General features: G+C 39.3%; 1 protein-coding gene across 1 annotated transcript in view; it reads left to right on the top strand.

Annotated features, from left to right (window-relative positions):
* DDX46 (DEAD-box helicase 46) overlaps positions 1 to 23,853 on the top strand; it is an 80,637-nt gene that overhangs the window by 43,280 nt on the left and 13,504 nt on the right. The window contains exons 14-20 of the mRNA XM_060171335.1: positions 1,668 to 1,830; positions 6,192 to 6,385; positions 8,827 to 8,964; positions 9,246 to 9,395; positions 15,810 to 15,983; positions 18,711 to 18,929; positions 23,079 to 23,223. Of these exons, the coding sequence (XP_060027318.1) occupies positions 1,668 to 1,830; positions 6,192 to 6,385; positions 8,827 to 8,964; positions 9,246 to 9,395; positions 15,810 to 15,983; positions 18,711 to 18,929; positions 23,079 to 23,223 (1,183 nt within the window). The remainder of the gene's footprint in view (positions 1 to 1,667; positions 1,831 to 6,191; positions 6,386 to 8,826; positions 8,965 to 9,245; positions 9,396 to 15,809; positions 15,984 to 18,710; positions 18,930 to 23,078; positions 23,224 to 23,853) is intronic.

Below are 23,853 nucleotides of genomic sequence, written 5' to 3' on the forward strand. Positions count from 1 at the left end.
TTCCTATTGTAGGTGTGTCCCAGGGCCTTAAACCTGAGTCCTTGCACATTGTAACATTTGCATTCAACAAGCCCGATATCCTGACAAATAATTTCTAAAATAATTTATATTAATTGTAGCTTTTAATCTTCCTATATGTGATTCAGTATACTATCCTATGAAGTTGGTTGTTTAAAATGCATTTTTTTGGGTGTTTTTTCCTTTTTAAGAAATACTGTATTTGTTTTATTTTAATGAGAGAGAGATGTGGAGAGAAAGATGAGAGCATTACTCAGCTCTAGATCATGGTGGTGCTGGGGATTAAAACTAGGACCTCAGATCTGAGGCATGAAAGTCCAGATGTGAATCTTTTTCCAAATAACCTCATTGAAACCATATAATGGGATGAATTTTTCTTTAAGAGGGTCTAATAATAATTTTATAAAAATCACAGGTTATCTGTATTACTCTTTTTATATGAACAACATCGTTTCTTTGTAGTACTAAAGGCAACTGAAATAAAGTTGTTTCATCTGACAAAAAAATAAAGAAGTCTTTTGCATAACCAATATGCTGTCTCCTCAGCCCTGGTATTTTACTCATTTTTTTATTTCTTTTACTTTATTTTTTGCCTCCACGGTTATTGGCTGGGACTCAGTGACTGCGCTATAAATCCACTGCTCCTGGAGGCTGTTATTTTTTCATTTTGTTTGCCCTTGTTATCATTGTTGTTCTTGTTGGATAGGACAGAGAGAAATCAAGAGAGATGTGAAGCAACCCCTCTGCATTTGGAGAGCTGGTGGCTCAAACTGGGGTCCTTATGCCATGCCATGTGCACTTAACCCGCTGCACCAGCACCCAGCCCCCTGGTTTTTTATTTTACTTTATATTTTACTTATTCATTTATTTTGATAGAGACAGAAATAGGGGGAAAAGAGAAGTGTGGAGAGGAGAGTAATAGACCGACCTGCAGCACTGCTTTACTGATTGCAAAGCTTCTCCAATGCAGGTGTGGGCTAAGGGCCAGAACCTGGGTCCTTGTGCACTGTAACAAATGCAATCAACCGACTGCATATCCCCAGGTTCCTGAAGTGTACTTAAAAAAAATTTATTATCTTTATTTATTGGATAGAGATAGTCAGAAATTGTTGGGCATTATGCCAACTCTCCCCTGCTCCATTGCTTAAAGCTGTGGTCTATTTACATAATCATTGTTTTGTCGGAGACCCACTCTGCCTGCAGGGCATTGGTTTAATCCCCACTGGTTAGATGGAAGCTTTCTACTTTCGAGCTCTTTTCTCCTCTCCACCCCCTATCCTACCAGTTTCCTTTTCCGACCTGCCACTTCTGCTTGGCGAGGTATAAAGGCAGTTCTTTTCTGGTCAATAAAGGAGAATTGCATTGCGTTCCCACTTAGCCAAGAGTTCCTGGTTCCTCTCCCGCATCTCTGAGTGAGCAGCAGCCTAGGTTGGCTCTGGCCGAGTTCTCTCCAATCTATAAAGCACGTGCCTGGGAAGAAACGCCCTCAGGCTAACCTGGCAAGAAATGGAGAGGGGAGAGATAGACACTTGACTTATCCTGTTCTATTCATAAAGATTTAGCAAGATATTTATCCTTTTTCCATGGATAAAGTGCATGAAATGTATTTTTTTTAACTCGATCAACTTGATATAATTTGGTGTTTTCAGATTGTGATTGAAGAAGAAAAGAAATTCTTAAAGTTACTTGAGCTTCTTGGCCATTATCAAGAATCTGGAGCTGTCATTATATTTGTGGATAAGCAGGAGCATGCTGATGGTCTTCTGAAGGATTTAATGAGAGCTTCTTATCCTTGCATGTCTCTTCATGGAGGTGATGATTAATTTCATAGAATTGAAATGTGTTAAATGCTTCCAAATACTGTGCTTTTTATTAGAAGCAGGTAGAGAAAAACAAAGAGTTAATTTTAGGGGTACTCTTTTTTTTTTCTTCCAGAAATATTTTAATAAAAATTGGCCACTTCCAAGAAACACCCACTGCATGCCCATCAATAACAAAATCAGAATTTTACCATAATGCTATAATTTAAAGGGGAGGGAAAAAAAAAAAAAAAACAGCTAACAGACACAAGCACATCAGCATAGTCCAACATTAAAGTCACATTTCTTCTTACGGGCTATGATTAAGATTCTGATCAACTAGATGAAAGGACCACAATAGAAGTGTGTGTCCTCAAAGGCCTTCCAGTTTGAGACACCGTTTCAGAATAAGGCATAACAAATGCTAACAGAAGGCATAAAGAGTAAAGTGGGATTTCACAGTTCCCAGTATACTCTGAACCTGATTAATTCAAACCTAGATTTCTTTTTATTATTATTATTTAAACATTTGCCAAGGCTAGAATCAAAGCTAAATAGAAGGCACAGTTTTTCTCTGGCTTTAAGTTTTTTGAATTTTGGGATTTTTTTTGTTTTCTTTTTGTACAAAAAGTAAACATGAAAAAAACCTTGCAGTTCAAGAAAAGCCTATTAATTGTATCTTAGAAATATAAACCCTATTTTATAATTTAAATTTCTATGGTAAAAATAGGTTTTAGAGTGATTTTGTAATCATATATCAAAAGAAAAAAAACTTAACTACACCTTTTATTGTTTTTAACCACACCAGCAAGGTAGCCCTCTCAAAACAAACAAACAAACAAAACAGTTTGGGTTATGCCTGCCTTAAAAATGTTTATCAAATCCTGTATTTCTCAAAGGCTTTTTAAATACATAAAAATAAGAAATACTCCAATGAATGAAACATACCAAATGTCAACAATAAGCAAGACATTCCTTTGGGGAAACAGCTAGTTTAAAAAAAAAAAATCCAGTCTGTATATGCAAACTAAGCAAGAAAATTTAGTCTTTTTTCCTTCTTAAAAATCCGTTTTTCGGGAGTCGGGCTGTAGCGCAGAGGGTTAAGCGCAGGTGGCGCAAAGCACAAGGACTGGCATAAGGATCCCGGTTCGAACCCTGGCTCCCCACCTGCAGGGGAGTCGCTTCACAGGCGGTGAAGCAGGTCTGCAGGTGTCTATCTTTCTCTCCTCTTCTCTGTCTTCCCCTCCTTTCTCCATTTCTCTCTGTCCTATCCAACAATGACGACAACAACAATAATAACTACAACAATAAAACAACAAGGGTAACAAAAGGGAATAAATAAATAAAATAAATATTTAAAAAAAAATCCGTTTTTCCTGAAATAATCATTCCACAAAAATGGAAGTGAATGATTCATAGGTCAGGAATGGGAAGGGGGTGGGGAGTGTGGTGCAGAACACAAAGGTGAGAGTGTACAAATGTGAGCAGTTTATAGACTAGAGTTACACTCCAATACCCAGGCCAGCTGAAGAGATCCACCACTTTGACTGAGCAGCTTTGACTGAGGTCCATGCAGATTCAGAATACCCTCACTGCTGAGGATTAAGGCCCCTCCCTACCCCAAAGCCTGGCTTCTGCACCATGCACCCACGAGGAGGGCTAGGGATACTCTTTAAGCTATCAGTTGATTACCTTTTGTTGTCCCTGAGACTTCACTGTTTCTGTCTGACTTTTTTGAATAGAGAGATTGATTTGAATAGAGAGTGTGGATTGAGAGGGAAGACATCACATCACCTGTGTGGTGAGAGCTGGGTTGGAACTTTGATCTCTTGTATGGCAAAGCAGACAGTTTGTTTTTTTTTTAAAGGTCTATTTATTAATGAAAACCAGAGCATTACTCTGAGACATAATGCTAGGGATCAAGCTCAGAATCTCATGCTAGAGAGTCCAGTACTTTATCTATGATGCTACCTCTTAGGCTACTGAATTAGGTATTTTTGATCATCTATTTTCTAGAAGGTAAGAGACCAGAGCATTATTCAACTCACACATATGAAATTACCAGGATTGATCCTGGGACTTGTGGAGTCATGAAAGGCAGGTGTTGTACTCTGATACTCTCTTCTCTGCCTAACTATGCTTAATTTTGAATGATACTGACTTTGTTCTCTTTAATTTGGAACTAAATTTTGTATCACTGGGGGTAAGTGCCATTGTTATTCCATCTCAGAGACCAGAATTTTAAAATAAATTAAAGATATTAAAAAAAAAAAAAACTTAAAGGGATGGTGGAGATATCATAATGGTTATGCAAAAGAAACTCATGCCTGAGGCTCCAAAGTACCAAATTCAACCCCCTGCACCACCATAAACCAGAGTTGAGTAGAGCTCTGGGGTTAAAAAAAAAAGGGCACACATTGTTAATTGTACATGTTTGAATGTACAGGAACCCTGGTTCAAGTGTCCAGTCCCCATTTGTAGGGGAAGTTTCACAAGCAGTGAGATAGTGCTGCAGTTCATTCTGCCTGCTTGTCTGTCTATCATATATAATAACATCATACAATATAACATGAACCAGAAAATTTTAAGTTCAGTTCTTGCAGTTATGTATGTTGGTACCTCTGAACCTCTGTGGAAGAATATATACCTTAATGTTCAGAACTACCAATAAGTAACGGGGTAGATAGCATAAGGGTTCTGCAGAGACTCTTGCCTGAGGCTCCCAGGTTAAATTCCCTGTACCACTATAACCCAGAGCTGATCAGTGCTCTGCTTTTAAAAAAATAGAAAACACCTACCAATAACAGGAAGAAAGGACAGGAATTTTTGTTTGTTTATTTATTTATTTATTTTTTATTTTAAGAGTGAAATGGTTCCCACCATAGTGGATTTTAAAGTATATTCTTCAAGTATGCTGCATGCTCTCTAGATATCTCCTGGCATAAATGTCACAAATCTGGGAAGGACAGCACACATATTACTGTCTTTAAAAAGGCCAACCACATAGGCCTCCCTCACGTCCTGTAAAGCCAAGAACAGTTTGTGAATTAAGTTCATTGGACTTTTTATAACACTTTTTTTTTTAAATAAAAAATTTAATATTTAAATTTTATTTTGTTAGAACAGAGAGAGAAATTGAGAGGGGTGGGCAGGAGAGGGAGAGGGAGAGAGAGAGAGAGAGAGAGAGAGAGAGAGAGAGAGAGAGACCGAGACCAACCCAGTACTCTTTCACTATTCATGAAGCTTACCCCTAGCAGGTGAGGGCCATAGTTTGAACCTGTCTTTGTTTGTGGTAACATATACAGCTAACCAGGTGCATCACCACCTCATTGTTTCTCATAACTCTTCTACTGTCACAAAGTGCCACAGTATCAGATTTGTAATTATGAGGTTTCTTCAACCTACTAGTGGAGGGCACACTTATGAGAGCCAGTTGGTAATTTTGTAGGTGATCTGCTTTGTATAAACCATGGTAGAGAGATCTCCTTACTTACCTTTACTTCTGGACTCAGACGTCTGTAGACCAAGCCAGTGGGGATGAGGGTTCAGCTGACTTGGGGCTGACAATATTGGGGCTTGTCTCTGGGGAAGTAGACTTGGAAACCCCCAAACCCCCCCCCCCCCAAAGAAAAAAACAAAACCATTTAAATTAATGTTTCTGAGTTTAGGCTTCTGAAATTATTTTTATTTTGCAAGAAAGGAGGCTAAGCTAGTACACATGTAGAAGATTCTTAGGTGAGTTAATAGCAGTAATTTATGTGAAATTTGTTTTATTGTATATTTAAATTTTTTTTCCCCCTCCAGGGTTATTGCTGGGCTCGGTGCCTGCACCATGAATCCACCACTCCTGGAGGCCTTTTTTCCCCTTTTTTGTTGCCCTAGTTGTTGCAGCCTCGTTGCGGTTATTATTGCCATTGTTGACTTTGCCTTGTTGTTGGATAGGACAGAGAGAATTGGAGAGAGGAGGGGAAGACAGAGAGAGAGGGGAGAGAAAGATAGACACCTGCAGACCTGCTTCACCGCCCGTGAAGCGACTCCCCTGCAGGTGGGGAGCCGGGGGCTCGAACCAGGATCCTTACGCCGGTCCCTGCGCTTTGTGCCACGTGCGTTTAACCCACTGCGCCACCGCCCGACTCCCGTGTATTTAATTTTTTTGAGTGTCATGAATCAAACTTTTGGGTGGGGGAGATAGCATAATGATTATACAAAGAGACTCACCCTGGGTCTCCAAAGTCCCAGCTTCAGTCTCTCAGACCAGAGCTGAGCAGTGTTCTAGTAAAAAACAAACAAGCCCCCACCTCCCAGTAAACTTTTGATTCTGTTTTACAGCTTTTTGTTTTAATTTTGCTTAACGATTCTTTAATTTTCTTGTAGGCATCGATCAATATGACAGAGATAGCATCATAAATGACTTTAAGAATGGCACCTGCAAACTTCTTGTGGCCACCTCTGTTGCTGCTCGAGGTCTAGATGTAAAACATTTGATTCTTGTAGTAAACTACAGCTGCCCCAACCATTATGAAGACTATGTGCACAGAGCAGGACGGACTGGAAGAGCAGGCAACAAAGTAAAAATAACTGCTTTAAGTTAATTTCCTTTGTATTAACATGCAGGCATTTCTTTAGTAAGAGAACCGGTAATAGAAGTTATAGACATATTTTGAAGATGTTTTCAAGTGCAGAAATATTTGATGTACATTATTATAAATATTTGTCTAAGAATTGCTAAAATTATCAGGTGACTGCACTGTTAACTATCTGTGCTCCCTAAAGAGTATCTGCACACATATGTGCATATGTGTATATAGTTTGAAATCTTTTTTTTTTTTTAATATTTATTCATTTTCCCTCTTTTTGCCCTTGTTGGTTTTTATTGTTGTTGTAATTGTTGTTATTGATGTCGTCGTTGTTAGATAGAACAGAGAGAAATGGAGAGAAGGGGGAGAGAAAGATAGACACCTGCAAACCTGCTTCACCGCCTGTGAAGTGACTACCCTGCAGGTGGGGATCCAGGGGCTCGAACTGGGATCCTTATGTCGATCCTTTGTGCCACATGTGGTTAACCCGCTGCACTACCATCTGACTCCCTGAAATCTTCTATTATTTAAAAAATGTGAGATCATAAATATATTTATATCCATATCCATTATCTCTGACACCCACTATTACACAGTACCCTATTCTGTACATAAACAGTACTTATTTTTTTTATTATTCATTTGTATTCTGAAAAGTATTTAGATCTAAGTCATTAATTTTGAAGACAATATGCTGTTACTGGAAATAATGATAAATTTCTTACTTCAATTTTAAAAGTAGATAAAATGGATAAATGATTTCAAACATTTCATACTTCAACCCTGAACACTTCAAAAATATTTTTTTCTTTATATAATAGAGACAGCCAGATTTCAAGAGTGAAGGGTGAGGTAGAGAGGAAGAGAGACAGACACCTGCTTTACCACTTTAGAACCTTCCCCCTGCAGGTGGGAACTGGGGGCTTAAACCTGGGTCCTTGTGTATTGTAATGTGTGCATTTAACCAGACGAGGCACTTCCTGGTACCTTGTCCTTGTGCATTGTAATGTGTATTCAACCAGATGCACTACCACTTGGCAGCGGTCCTGAACACTTTCTTGTATATGAAACAATAGTAGTAATGGCAGTATCAGTAAGAATAGTAAGTCATAAGGATCCCGGTTCGAGTCCCTGGCTCCCCACCTGCAGGGGAATTGCTTCACAGGCAGTGAAGCAGGTCTGCAGGTGTTTATCTTTCTCTCCCTCTCTCTGTCTTCCCCATCCCTCTCCATTTCTCTCTGTCCTATCGAACAGAATGACACCAATAACAACAACAATAACTACAACAATAAACAACAAATGGCAACAAAAGGGAATATATAAATATTAAAAAATAGTAAGTCATTTGTGGAATATATACTCAAGTGTAAGTCATTTTCCAAGTGCTTCATATATATTATGTTTCTTCGTAACTTCTCTTTGAGATGAATGATATTACCCTACTTAATGAAATAATTAAGTCTTTAGTTATTAGGTAGTTGCCCAAGTTTTACACCTAACCAACATTAATGGTTTTTATTCATGTGTTTCAGTTTTCTATGTTGCATATATAAGCAGAACCATCCTGTAGCATTCTGTCAGAGAAATTTGTGACATTTAGTAATAGATATAAACTATTGATATACCACTCTTAGGAGACTGTATCATAAGGAAAATAGCAATCTTCAGGAACCGGGCAGAAGCGCAGCAGGTTAAGCGCACGTGGCGCAAAGCAAAAGGACTGGCATAAGGATCCCGGTTCGAGTCCCCACCTGCACGAGAGTCGCTTCACAGGCGGTGAAGCAGGTCTGCAGGTGTCTCTGTATTTCTTCCTCTCTATCTCCCCCCTTTTTCAGTTTCTCTCTCTATCCAGTAACAAATAAAAATTTTAAAAAGAAAAATAGCAATCTTCAATATGAGAATAAAATAAATGAGAAAAAGTTTCTTCAAAGTGAATGATAAGACAATATTGCAAAAAAAAATTAAGTCACATAAGAAAAGTTGCAAATAAAAATATTATTTTGCTTATTTAAAATCTTTAAAGTCCTTACAATTTTTAGCGTGTTTTTGTTGTTTATTTTTGTCACCAGTGTTGCCATTGGGGCTTAGTGTCTGTAGGATGAATCCTGTGATCTTTGCAGTCATTCCCCCCAACCCCTTATTTCTTTTGTTGTTGGAGATGGAGAAATTCAGAGGAATTGAGGAAGTAGAGATAGAGCAAGGAGAGACACTTGCACCTTTGCTCCATCATTGGTGAAGTTTCCCCCTGTGAATGATAGATAATGTGTGCATTCTACCAGATGTGCCATTGCCTGGCACCTGGTATAACTCTAAAACTTACTGGTATTTGAGCTAGTCTTAAGACGGTTTACTGAGTAGTACACATGTGAACCTTGTGATCTAATTAGGATTTGTTAGTGTGTAAAAGTTTATACTTTTTCTTCATTCATTAGGGCTATGCATATACTTTTATCACTGAAGATCAAGCTCGCTATGCAGGTGACATAATTAAAGCTCTTGAATTGTCTGGGACTACGGTTCCTCCTGATCTAGAGAAACTTTGGAGTGACTTCAAAGATCAGCAAAAGGCTGTAAGTTTTTAAACTCTTAGTACTTTTGTGCAGACCTTTATTGCGTTTTGAACCTTGACTATTAATCATACATCTTGCAGGAATTATTTTCATTTATTTTAAGGAAATTTCGTTTTGTGTAACTTCCAGAGAGTTACTATCTCAGATATGCTGGATTGAGTTCCTTTATTACATAAACATATACTGTCTTGACAAATACTTATTTTGTTTCAATTTTGAGCATTATATTTTTACTGTGAAATTAACTTAAAAAATTTTTTTTTTCTGTTTTGCATTCTAAGGAAGGTAAAATAATTAAAAAGAGTAGTGGGTTCTCTGGTAAGGGATTCAAGTTTGATGAAACAGAACAAGCTTTGGCTAATGAGAGAAAGAAATTACAAAAAGCGGCTCTTGGACTGCAAGATTCAGATGATGAGGATGCTGCTGTTGATGTAAGTAATAATGTAAGCTTCATTCATGCCAATTGAAACAATTATTCACTTTGTACATGTTTGTTGATATAGTCTTGTAATGCAAACTTTTTGATTTGCATTCTACCTGACCTTTTTCTGTGCACTTATACACATATTCCTATTTATGTGTTTTCATCAAAAAGATAATTTTTTAAAATGTGTTTTGTTTATTCTTCACAAACTTTTTATTTCATCATCATCAATATTATTTTTTACCATAGCACTGCTCAGCTCTGGTTTATGGTTGTGTGGGAGATTGAACCTGGGACTTTGGAGCTTCAGGCAGGAGAGTCTCTTTGCATAAGCATTATGCTATCTACCTCTGGCCCAATTTTTTAAACAAGAACAGTACTCAGCTCTAACTTAAAGTACTTCTGGGGATTTAACTTGACACTTCTGGTGCCACAAGCACAAAAGACTTTGCATTACTGAAGATTTTTTTTTTTAATTTTCCCTTTTGTTGCTCATGTTTTTTATTGCTGTTATTAATGTCGTCATTTTTAGATAGGACAGAGAGAAATGGAGAGAGATGGGGAAGACAGAGGGGGAGAGAAAGATACTTGCAGACCTGCTTCACCTCATGTGAAGTGATTCCCCTGCATGTGGGGAGCCGGCGGCTCGAATCAGGATCTTTATGCTGGTCCTTGCACTGCACCACATGCACTTAACCTGCTGCGCTACAGCCCCACTCCCTGACTATTATATCTGTAGCTGTCTGGGGCTGGGTGGTGACATACCTGTTGAGCGCACATGCTCATGGACCCAGGTTTGAGCCCCCAGTCCCTACCTGCAGGGTGAAAGATTTACAACTGGTGAAGCAGGGCTGCAGATGTCTCTCTCCCTCTCTGTCTCCCCCTTCCTCTCGACTTCTGGCTGTCTCTATCCAATAAATAAATAAAGATAATTTAAAAAAAATTATTTGTCTACTTTCACTTTCGCTCATTTTTTCTGTGGCCCTACTTTTTTTTTTTTTTCCCCCACCGCCAAATCTCCATATCCCACCCCCTCCCCACTAGCTTTCCCATTCTCTATCCCTCTGGGAGCATGGACCCAGGGTCATTGAGGGTTGCAGAAGGTAGAAGGTCTAGCTTCTGTAATTGCTTCCCCGCTGAACATGGGCATTGACTGGTCGGTCCATACTCCCAGTCTGCCTCTCTCTTTCCCTAGTAGGGTGGGTCTCTGGGGAAGCTGAGCTCCAGGACACATTGGTGGGGTCTTCAATCCAGGGAAGCCTGGCTAGCATCCTGATGGCATCTGGAACCTGGTGACTGAAAAGAGAGTTAACATACAAAGCCAAATAAATTGTTGAGCAATCATGGACCCAAAGCTTGGAATAGTGGAGAGGAAGTGTTAGGGAGGATACTCACTGCAAACTCTAGTGTACTTCTGCTTTCTTACTTTGGTGCCATACTCCAAACTCAGTCAATTTCTGCTTTGCGTTTCTACTTTTTTTTTTTTTTTTTTACATGCATAACATTCCCCAGATTCCCATTTAACAATACAACCCCCACTATTTCATTCATCATTTTTCATGGACCTGTATTCTCCCCACCTACCCACCCACCCCAGAGTCTTTTACATTGGTGTAATACTCCAATTCCATTTCAGGTTCGACTTCTGTTTTCTTTTCTAATCTTGTTTTTCAACTTCGGCCTGAGAGTGAGATCATCCCGTATTCATCCTTCTGTTTCTGACTTATTTCACTCAACATGATTTTTTCAAGGTCCATCCAAGATCGGCTGAAAACGGTGAAGTCACCATTTTTATAGCTGAGTAGTATTCCATTGTGTATATATACCACAACTTGCTCAGCCACTCATCTGTTGTTGGACACCTGGATTGTTTCCAGGTTTTGGCTGTTACAAATTGTGCTGCCAAGAACATATGTGTACACAGATCTTTTTGGATGGATGTGTTGGGTTCCTTAGGATATATCCCCAGGAGGGGAATTGCAGGGTCATAGGGTAGGTCCATTTCTAGCCTTCTGAGAGTTCTCCAGACTGTTCTCCACAGAGGTTGGACCAATTGACATTCCCACCAGCAGTGCAGGAGGGTTCCTTTGACCCCACACCCTCTCCAGCATTTGATGCTGTTACCTTTTCTGATGTGTGACATTCTCACAGGAGTGAAGTGATATCTCATTGTTGTCTTGATTTGCGTTTCTCTGACAATCAGAGACTTGGAGCATTTTTTCATGTGTTTCTCGGCCTTTTGGATCTCTTCTGTGGTGAATATTCTGTCCAAGTCCTCCCCCCATTTTTGGATGGGGTTATTTGTTGTCTTGTTGTTGAGTCTGGCAAGCTCTTTATATATGTTGGTTATTAAACTCTTATCTGATGTATGGCATGTAAAGATCTTCTCCCATTCTGTGAGGGGTCTCTTGATTTGGGTAGTGGTTTCTTTTTCTGTGAAGAAGCTTTTTAATTTGATGTAGTCCCATAGGTTTATACTTGCCTTAGTCTTCCTTGTAATTGGATTCGTTTCATTGAAAATGTCTTTAAAATTTATGCGGAAAAAAGTTCTTCCAATATTTTCCTCTAAGTATCTGATAGTTTCTGGTCTAACATCCAAGTCCTTGATCCACTTGGAATTTACTTTTGTATTTGGTGAAATACAGTGATTCAGTTTCATTCTTCTGCATGTTTCAACCCATTGTTTCCAACACCATTTGTTGAAGAGACTCTGCTTCCCCCATATAATAGTCTGGTTACCTTTGTCAAAGATTAGATGTCCATAGGTGTGGGATGGCCCTACTTTTTGTTGTTGTTTGTTTGTTTGCCGCCAGGGTTATTGCTGGGGCTTGGTGGCTGTACTGTGAAGCCACTGCTGCTCCTGTAGACCTTCCCCCCATGTTGTTGCCCTTGTTGCTGTTGTTGGATAGGACAGAGAAATTGAGAGAGATCAGGAAGACAGGGAGAGAAACATACCTTCACTGCTTGTGAAGTGACCTCCCCCCCACCCCCCCACCCCCCCAGTGTGGAGCAGAGGACTCAAACCTGGGTCTTTGAGCCTGTTCTTGTGCTTTACACTGTGTGAGCTTAACCCTCTGAGCTAAGTCCTTTTTTTTTTTTTTTTTTTGATGTCGTCGTTGTTGGATAGGACAGAGAGAAATGGAGAGAGGAGGGGAAGACAGAGAGGGGGAGAGAAAGACAACTGCAGACCTGCTTCACCACTTGTTAATCGAATCTCCTGCAGGTGGGGAGCCGGGCGCTTGAACCTGGATCCTTCTGCTGGTCCTTGAGCTTTGCGCCACATGCACTTAACCCGCTGCGCTACCGCCTGGCTCCCGAGATAGTGATTTTATATAGCTCATAAAGATTAGGTTGTTGTAAAGATACCTCTGTCTCCGGAGTAGCTTCACAGGCGGTGAAGCAGGTCTGCAGGTGTCTATCTTTCTCTCCCCCTCTCTGTCTTCCCCTCCTCTCTCCATTTCTCTCTGTCCTATCCAACAACGGCAACAACAATAATAACTACAACAATAAAACAACAAGGGCAACACAAGGGAATAAATAAATAAAATAAAATAAAAAAGATACCCCTCTCTCTCTCTCTCTCTCACACACACACACACACTCTCTCTCTATATATATATATATATAATTTTTTTTATCACGAGCACGAGAAACTAGAACACTATTCCTGGCATGTATGGTGATGGGATCAAACCTGGGGTTTCCCATATGCAGACCTTTTTTTCATTTTCTTCTCTTTCTCTCTCAGAAATCAAGAGGGAAGGGGTGATAGGAAGAAAGAGAGACATCTGAAGCACTGCTTCACCACTCGCAAAGATTTCCCCCTGCAGGTGGGGACTGGGGGCTCGTACCTGGGTCCTTGAGCATTGCAATTGGTGTGCTCAACTAGGTGTGCCACCACCTCTTTCTTTCTTTTTTTTTTGTAATTTATTTCTTTATTGGGGAATTAATGTTTTACATTCAACAGTAAATACAATAGTTTGTACATGTATAACATTCCCTAGTTTCCCATTTAACAATACAACCCCCCTATGTCATTTATCATCCTTCATGGACCTCTGAGCTAAGACCTTTTTTTTTTTTTTTTTAAACATAATTTATAAAATTCTTTGCTTAGAACACAATTTTGGAAACCATGAGTTTCTTCTCATCTTCCCATTTTATTTAATTGAAGCTCAGGAAACAAATGATTCATGACTACACTTGGAAGTTCAGTATAACCAAGACTGAAACCTAGATCTCCTACCTCCTCCAGCCAGTTCTTCTAGTATATTTGTCGTGTTGACTTAAAATTCAGTCAGGTCAAGGACCAAGATAGCCCATCATCTCATAGAGCATTGACTTTATTGTTTGTGAAGACCTGAGTTTAAGCTGGCACCACATTGTAGTACCATGGACAACACCTGGAGATGCACTGTTGTTTCTCCCCCTTTTCTGTTTTTCTGTCTCTGAAACAGAATGAAAAATTTGAAGTAGGAATAGTGGAGTCATGCGATTCATGAGGGCCTGGTGACTCCAGTTTTTCCAGTTAAGTCAGTATTCTAGATATCAATAAGAAATTGGTAACTGAGAAGTTAAAAAAAAAGTTAAGTGTAATGCCACATTTCCTATGGATCAGGAAAGTAGAAGGATTTTACCCAGGTAGTTCTGGTGTAAGGCCTCCCAAAGTTGTAGTCTACTGATGACTTCACTGATGCAAGGCCATTTTCTTCCAAACCACAGTTTGATGACATAATGCATCCAGTTTTAGTCATTATGTCTCCATGCCCTCAATGACATAACATTTGGGTTTCCTAAGAGCAAGTGATCCAAAGAATTATAAAGAGAAATAATCGTAATGCCTTTTATGGCTAGTCTCTGGATACTTCCACTTTATTTATTCTGTTAGAAATAAGATACCACATCTAGTCCACACTTAAGAAGAGGCTCCACTTTTTGAAAGGAATAGTATTAAAGATTTATGACCTTCTTTTAAAACCACTTCAGTTTTTTATTGTTCTTTGGTCATTTTATAAAGTCTCATCATGGAATAGAATATAACTTATCTCGAACTATTATCTTGATTGTTTCTCTGGATTTTGGAATAAAATATAATTTTTGTATGAAATTAGAATACTGCACTGTAATGTGTGTGCTCAACCAAGTGCACCACCACCTAGCCCCAAAAGCAAGACTTTTATGCTTGAGGCTCCAAAGCCCTAGGTTCAAATCTTACACGTCAAAAATCAGAGCTGACGGGAGTTGGGTGGTAGCACAGCGGGTTAAGTGCAGGTGGCCCGAAGTGCAACAACCGGAGTAAAGATCCCGGTTCGAGCCTCCAGCTCCCCACCTGCAGGGGAGTCACTTCACAGGCGGTGAAGCAGGTCTGCAGATGTCTGTCTTTCTCTCCCCCTTTTTTCTTCCCCCCTCTCCATTTCTCTCAGTCCTATCCAACAACAGTGACATCAATAACAACAATAATAACTACAACAATAAAAATAAGAGCAACAAAGGGATAAATATTTAATTTTTAAAAAGTCAGAGCTGAGAAATGCATGGTTATTAAATTGTCTATGATGGTTACTGCACATGAAGCTTCCCTCCTGTAAGTGGGGAGCAGGGCTCAAACCTAGGTCCTTGAGCATAGTAATGTGTGTACTCGACTGAGTATGCCACTTCCCAGCTCCAGGAAATTTCATTTTAAAAATATTTATTGGGAGTCAGGCTGTAGCTCAGCGGGTTAAGCGCAGGTGGCGCAAAGCACAAGGTCGGCATAAGGATCCCGGTTCGAGCCCCCGGCTCCCCACCTGCAGGGGAGTCGCTTCACAGGCAGTGAAGCAGGTCTGCAGGTGTCTGTCTTTCTCTGCCCCTCTCTGTCTTCCCCTCTTCTCTCCATTTCTCTCTGTCCTATCTAACAATGGCAACATCAATAACAATAACTACAACAACAATGAAAAACAACAAGGACAACAAAAGAGAAAATAAATAAATAAAATATTTTTAAAAAAATATTTATTGAGGGATCCAGGTGGTGGTGCATCTGGTTAAGTGTACACATTATGGTGCACGAGGACCAAGGTTCAAGCTCCTGGACCTCATCTGTAGTGGCAAAGCTTCATAAGTGGTATAGTAGGGCTGCAGATGTCTCTCTGACTCTCTCCCTTGATACCTCCTCTTCCCTTTGCAGTTTCTTTCTGGCTCTATCCAATAATAAAAATAAAATAACAACAAAAGAAAAGTCCTTGCTTTTTAAAAATTAAATGTGTTACCTTTTATGAATAATTACTAATTCCCTATTGAGCAATGTGTTTGAGTTATTAACAAAGTAACTTTTATTCTACTGTTTTGGTAGAACCATTCTTAGTTAATTTCTGTAGTTAAACCTGAATTATTAGTTTTAATCTGATTTTTACTAATCTTTTTTTTTTTTATCCTTGTCTAGATTGATGAGCAAATTGAAAGCATGTTTAATTCAAAGAAGAGAGTGAAGGATATGGCTGCTCCTGGAACATCCAGCATTCCTGTTCCTACTGCAGGAAATGCTGAGAAACTAGAAATTGCTAAAAGACTGGCTCTTCGAATCAATGCCCAGAAGAATTTGGGCATTGAGTCTCAGGTATTAAGTAATTCGTTCCGAGTCTTGATCATTACCTTCTTTATTTTTTAAATATTTATTTATACCCATTTATTGCCCTTTTTCATTTATTGTTGTTGTTGATGATGTCGTCGTCATTGAATAGGACAGAGATAAATGGAGAGAGAAAGAGAAGACGGGGGAGAGGAAGATACACACCTGCAGACCTGCTTCACTGCCTGTGAAGCGCAAGAGAGTCAGGGGCTCGAAATGGGTTCCTTATGCGGTCCTGCGCTTTCCGCCACGTGTGCTTAATCCACTGCGCTACCACCCTACTCCTGATCATTACTTTTATAAATTTTTTTATTTAGGTGATTTTTAAGAATTATGTTTGCTTAAATAAACCAAATATTTCCTTAGACATTTGACCTAATTGTAAATATAGAATTGTTCAGTTAGCACATTTGGATGATTTCTCTAATATGTTTAAGTTAAGATCTTAGTACAATTTGGAAGACCATTAACTATATCAGTCTTTGTAGTTTTGTAAAATAATGCTGTAGTTGGTCTTACTAACCTTAATGAAATATTATTATTATTTTTTACCAGAGCACTGCTCAGTTCTGGCTTATAGTGGTGTGGCGATTTGAACCTGGGACTTTGGAGCCTCAGGCATGAGAGTCTCTTTGTGTAACCATTTCGCTGTCTACCCCTGTCCTACCCCTGCCTGGAAAATAATTCTTTCTTGGGGTGGGGGTGGGGTAGCGTGGGGTCTATGGGTAGCTCACAAGAAAAAACAGCAATTTATATAAGTCAGGCTAATGCATTTGAAATGGAAAACATTAATTATTTTGCATATCATCTTTCTCTTGAGAGTTTTTTGTATTTGTTAAAAGTAGTTTTAACTGTGGGTAATATTTCATACCATGGATCTGTGTGGTGGCACCCTCAGAGGAGTGCCCACATTTTTGTGCACAAGGACCTGGATTCAAACTCCCCAGTCCTTACTAATGCTGAAACAGTGCTGCAGGTTTCATTGTCTCTTCCTCTCTATTTCCCTCTTTGCTTTCAATTCCTCTCTCAAAAAAAAAAAAAAACTCTTTTTCATGACATTTCCTAAGAATGAATTGTTACTTTTACCAGTAATTTTGAGATTTTAAGCGCTTGTGGATTTGCATTGCTCTTTATCTAGTGGTCTGTATAAGTTCAGATGTGTTGTGCCATACTGGAATATCCCAAGTAAGAGAATAGTTTACTGACTGACTCAGTGGGGCAGCCATGTGGAGTGGGTGTCTGCATCTGTTTCATTCTGCATCTGTTTCATTTAGTCATTTTGTTTTCTTTTCTTTCTTTCTTTTTTATCTTATTTTTGAGAGAGACGCAGAGAGAGAGAGAGAGAGAGAGAGAGAGAGAGAGAAACACCAGAGCACTGCTCAGCTCAGGCTTATGGTGGTGTGGGGATTGAACCTGGGATTTAGGAGCCTCAGGCATGAGAGTCTGTTTGCATAAGCATTATGCTGTCTCCCCTGCCCAGTCGTTTTGTTTTCATGAAGTGTTTACTCAGCCATATTCTCCTGAGAACAGGATGTAGCACCTAATATTCTCTGGAACTATTATTGCTAGTGACTTTATTGGGGAAATATAACAATATAACATTTGTAACTTTTCATTTGTATTAGAAAAGCTTGTAAATCAGGTGACCACAGAAGAATTCTATGCATGCTAGACACTTAGTAACATTACCCTTAGATTTTTTTTTTTTTTTTTGGTAATGATTTCAAATAAGTCATTGTAATTCACTGAATGTTGACTTGAGTTATAAAGGGAGGAGATCAGTGAAGGTTGTGAACAAAGATTTTAATTGAGACAAAAGGGGGAAAAAAAAAGGAAAAAAAAACTCTTAGGAGTTATAGGCCTTGTAATATACCTGTTTTGTCATGCACTTGACCTAGGTTTGAACCTGGCCCACAATACACTTAAGGAAGTTCTCATCCATTGGCTGGGCCAGCCTGCCCCCTCTCAAATATCTCCTGTTTGGTTTCTGAAAAAGCCCAAAACAGTGAAACTTTGGTGATTACACATATATATTGGGTTTTTGGAAAATTCTTGACATGTTTTTCTTTCCAAAAATATGTCATGACCAAAGTGAAAGATAGGAGAAATGGGAATGAGTGTAGAAAGATAAATTAATTCTGTAAAATAATTAATTTTGAAATAAGTGTGACAAGTAAAAAATGTCGGAGCCACTGACAATAGATATGACTCACAGGTGTCTTCAAAAGTTGTTCAGATTAGATAACAAAAATATTTTAATAAAAAGTAGAAACAAATAATTACACAATGATATCAGGGCAGCAGTTCGGAAAAGTACTATCTGCTCTGTAGTACAACCAGAGAGGTGATGTAATTATTGTAACTTAAATGAATTCAGACAGTAAAATTTATAATACAAAAGAATGGGTCATAAGTTTTCTAACAACCCAGTAGATCTTTGTTATTAAGGCCATCTATAGCTTTGTAGACTTTTAAAATGTGGACTTGAATATTCCCCTTTTTCATTAATGTAAAGAAGATGTATTAGTTATAAAAAAAATACACTGCTAATTTGCAGGCATGGATGAGTCTTCCTTTGTATTGGAAAGACGCTTTTAGTTAATGGCTTTCTAGAGTACAATTTTTTTTTTTTCCTAGAGTACAATTTTTGATAACATCCTTGATCTTGTCTTTGCCCTCTTTGGAGATTTGACTGTAGGTTTTCTTTAACTGCAGGATGTGATGCAACAAGCCACCAATGCAATTCTCCGAGGTGGCACCATTTTGGCTCCTACTGTATCTGCCAAAACAATCGCAGAACAACTTGCTGAAAAAATCAATGCCAAGCTCAATTACGTGCCTTTGGAGAAACAAGAAGAAGAGAGACAAGATGGTGGGCAAAACGAATCTTTTAAGAGATACGAGGAAGAATTAGAGATCAATGATTTCCCTCAGGCAAGTCACAAGTTTAAATCTTTTTTTTTTTTTCATTGTAGAACAGACTTCTTTCCTTTCTTTAGAAAAAAATGGTATTTATTTGTTTAGTTACTACTCCCTTACTGACTAATGAGAGAGCCAGAGCACCACTCTGGTACATATAGTTTCATGGATCTGATTTCAGATCCCCATACTTACAAGCCTGTCATACTACCTAGAAAGCAATTTCCTTGGCTTTTTTATTTATCTTAATAATGATTGACAGAATTATAGGATAAGAGGGGTACAATTCCATACAACTTCCACCACCAAAGCTCTGTATGCCATCCCCTCTGTTGGAAGGTTCTCTTTTCTTTATTGATCTGGGAATATGGAATCAGGATCATTATGGGGTGCATAATGTGGGACTTCTGGCTTCCATAATTGCTTCTCTGCTGGATGTGGGCATTGGCAGGTCGATCTATACTCCCATCTTGTTTCTATCTTTTTCCTAGTGGAGCAGGGCTTTGGAGAGGTGGGGTTCCAGGACACATTGGTGAGGTCATCTGCCCAGGGATGTCAGGTTGTTGTGATACAAAGCAGAACAATTTTTTTTTTCCTCCTAGGTTATTTATGGAACTTGTTGCCGGCACTGTTCCTGGCAACCATTTTTCATTTTTATTGGGTAGGACAGAGAGAAATCTAGAGTGTAGAGGGAGAGAGATCTGCAGACCTGCTTCACTACTTGTGAAGCATCCTCCCCTGCAGGTGGGGCTGGGGGGGGAGGCTCAAACCGGGAGCTTTGCACTTCATAACTATGTGCACCTAACCCAGTGTGCCACCACCCAGCCCCCTAAAAATTGTTTAATAATCAGAAACCTAAAGGTAAGAATATAGCAAATGAGATTTCGGGTCTCTACTTTGGAAAAAAAGCTAGTCTATTTTGGGTGTATTCCAAGGAGCCTGTAACTGTTTTGTTAATTTTTGCCTGATCCCAAAAGCTAACATGCAGGTGGGTAAAGGTAGTGTCTGGGGAGATGATGTCAGAGTTGGACTAGAAAGGTGGACCAAAGAAGAGAGTAGCCCCCCAAATATGGGAAAAGTATATATATAAATACCATTAGCTATAACCCCCATTGATCTATTCTGGGGCCAATGTCTCTTCATATTCAGCCTAGGAGCCTGTGTAACCTCTGCGTCCCTGTAGGTCTGAGGTATTTATTTATTTATTTATTTAAGAAAGGATAAATTAACAAATCCATAGGTTAGGAGGGGTACAATTCCACACAATTACCACCACCCAATCTCCATATCCAACCCCCTCCCCTGATAGCTTTCCCATTCTCTATCCCTCTGGGAGCATGGACCCAGGGTCATTGTGGGTTGCAGAAGGTGGAAGGTCTGGCTTCTGTAATTGCTTCCCCGCTGAACATGGGTGTTGACTGTTTGGTTCATACTCCCAATCTGCCTCTCTCTTTCCCTAGTAGGGTAGGTCTCTGGGGAGGCGGAGCTCCATCCAGAACATATTGGTGGGGTCTTCAGTCCAGGGAAGCCTGGTCAGCATCCTGATGGCATCTGAAACCTGGTGACTGAAAAGAGAGTTAACATACAAAGCCAAACAAATTGTTGAGCAATCATGGACCCAAAGCTTGGAATAGTGGAGAGGAAGTGTTAGGGGGATACTCACTGCATACTCTAGTGTAATTCTGCTTTCAGGTATATATTTTGCAGTAGTTTATGGATACGTGTGAACTTATGCTCTCTCTCACAGAAACTGGTGTATATCTAGGTTTTGGGACTTTGTTAGAAAGTGAACCACCTGGGATGGAATTAGAGAATACTATGAAAGGAAAGGTCTCACCTGAGTAATGAAGCTGAAGGGTTGTCATTCCACATGTTAAGTCTCTGGACATAGTCTGAGCTGAAGCATGTTGAGGTGGCAATCGTTGTGTTGACTAGGTTGCGATCAGCAGATGCAATATTATCTGATATGGATTGGGAGAGGCATACGGGAAAGTAGGCCCTATCCATAGGTTCCAGGACTGGGGGAAGTAGAGGCTCTATAGTGGAGATGTGAGGTTCCTGCTGTTTTAGGGTTCAAAAAGACAATGGATAGTTAATGTTATCATCACATTATTTGGTAATTGGGTTAACTTTGGAAAGTCCTTTTGTTAGGGTTTGCTGTACAGTACCCAGTATCTTGTATATAGCTGTGCTATTGGTTGCTTCTGATAGGTCTGAGTTTTTTAAGATCTTTAGGAGGGAGGAAAAGAAACCTCATTTAAAAAATAATTTTTTAATATGTATTGATTTATTCCCTTTTATTGCCCTTGTTGTTTTATTATTTAGTTGTTGTTATTGTTGTTAATGGATAGAACAGAGAGAAATGGAGAGATGAGGGGAAGACAGAGAGGAAGAGAGAAAGACACCTGCAGACCTGCTTCACCACCTGTGAAGCGACTCACTTGCAAGTGGGGAGCTGGGGACTCTAACTGAGATTCTTCCTCCGTCCTTGCACTTTCCGCCATATGCGCTTAACCTGCTGCACTACCACCCGACTCCCGAAACCTCATTTTTTTTTAAGGATTGACACTTCTGAACTTTTTTTCCCCCTTTTGTTGCCCTTGTTTTTTTTTTATATTTTATTTTAAAAATTTATTTATTTATTAATGAGAAACATAGGAGGAGAAAGAATCAGGCATCATCCTAGTACATATGCTGCCGGGCATTGAACTCAGACCTGATGTTTAAGAGTCCAATGTTTTATCCACTGCGCCACCTCCCAGACCACTGTTTTTTTGTTTTGTTTTGTTTTGTTTTTGCCTCCAGGGTTATTGCTGGGGCTCAGTGCCTGCACCATGAATCCCCTGCTCCTGCTGGCCATTTCCCCCCTTTTTTTCCCTTGTTGTTGTAGCCTTGTTGTGGTTATTATTGTTGATGTCATTCGTTGTTGGATAGGACAGAGAGAAATGGAGAGAGGAGGGGAAGAGAAAGACAGACATGTGCATATCTGCTTCACCATCCGTGAAGCAAACCCCCCCCCCGCAGGTGGGGGGCCAGGGGCTGGAACTGGGATCCTTAGCCAGTCCGTGCGCCATGTGTGCTCAACCCACTGCGCTACTGCCCGACCCCCTCTCCCCTATTGTTTTTGATTGTTGTTTTAGTTATTGTTATTGATGTTTTCATTGTCAGATAGGACAGAGGGGGAGAGAAAGATAAACACCTGAAGACCTTCATCGCCTGTGAAGCGACTCCCCTGCAGGTGGGGAACTAGGGGCTCAAACTGGGATGCTTAGACCGGCCCTTGTGCTTCTTGCCATGTGTGCTTAACCCACTGCGCTACCGCCCAACTTCTGAACTTTTTTTTTATTATTTTATTTATTTATTAATGAGAAAGATAGATGGAGAGAGAAAAAACCAGACATCATCCTGGCACATGTGCTGCCGGGGATCGAACTCAGGACCTCATGCTTGAGAGTCCAAAGCGTTATCACAGCACCATCTCTGTCGGGCTGAGCTTCACTGACAGGAGACAGATGACCAGGGACTCATGGCTGGGTTGTACATAGTATCTCTATTCATGCAGGACGCAGTACAATCTAAACCAAGCTAAGCTAAACTAAAAAACTAAACTAAAAACGAACAATGCTGTCCTTATATATAATTTCCAAGTAGGGTGTGAACAGGATGTGCCGTAGAGAAGGTGGAGAGAAAAGTGACTGGTGAAAATCAGGGTATGACAAGGAGAGGGGGCGGAGCAAAAATACATCATGAACCAGTGGGGATTAAACCAATGCCCTGCAGTGGTTATGTAAATAGAATACAGTGGTTATGTAAATAGAATACAGTGTTAAGCAGGGGTATTAAACCAATGAAACAGAAGGGGTTTTTAGAAGCAGAATTAGAAGCATACCAACACACCTCCTGGACCACACTTCTGAACTTTTTAATAGCCACCTTTAACAAGATAACTAGTGAAACTATAGCTACCATCATTTCTTATCTAGATGGAAACAATAGAATATGTTCTAGTCTAGCTATTTTAGAATCTAAATGAATTCATGATGTAGATGTGATTTAATTAGAATTTTAATATTGGCCATAGTATAGTTAGCCAATCTATTCTTAGTACAATAGGTTTTTGTGTTGTTTTATTATGAAATGATATTTACCTCTGCTCATTCTTAGACTGCGAGGTGGAAAGTTACCTCTAAGGAAGCTCTGCAGAGAATCAGTGAATATTCTGAAGCTGCAATTACAATCAGAGGAACATATTTCCCACCTGGCAAAGAACCTAAGGAAGGAGAGCGGAAAATTTACTTGGCAATTGAAAGTATGTACTCTTGGTTCTGATTCAATTGTGGGTTGAATAAAGGTTGGTATAGGTAAATTAAATTTAGAATATGAGGTTGTTTCTAGAGCTTTGAAAATACCTACATAGGGGAAAGGGTTTCATATGTCATTTGAGGATTTCCGTTTTCTTAAGGAATTCACAAAAGAGAATGATATGTGTTTAGAATTTAACTTTTGCTGGTTCTGTCATATTTCAGAATAACTCTCAAAACATGCATTTTAAGGCCTGATTTGTTTATGCTCCCTGTAAGTGGAATATTCTAGCCAAAGTTTAGTTTAGTAAGTAAATCAACTCTATTAGTCTCTTTTGTAAATGTTTATATAAGCAAATACTGCCTCTGAAATTAAACCTATAAAATGTGCCTCTATTTTAAAAAGTAACTAAGGACAACCAACAATCTAAGGATATATGTAATGCATTATTTACTAGCTACCCCACGTCCTGGAACCAATAATACATTATTTAAGAGTATGAATTCCAAAGTCACTTTCCACTTCTTTTCTAATGTGTTATCCTGCTGTATAGTAGGACAAACTACCTCTCTTCATTTATATTTTAGCTGAACATCTTTATAAGTAGTCTTAAAAATTTTTTTTTAAAGATTTACTT

Source organism: Erinaceus europaeus, chromosome 2 (genome assembly GCF_950295315.1).
Source record: "Erinaceus europaeus chromosome 2, mEriEur2.1, whole genome shotgun sequence".
Classification (NCBI taxonomy): domain Eukaryota; kingdom Metazoa; phylum Chordata; class Mammalia; order Eulipotyphla; family Erinaceidae; genus Erinaceus; species Erinaceus europaeus.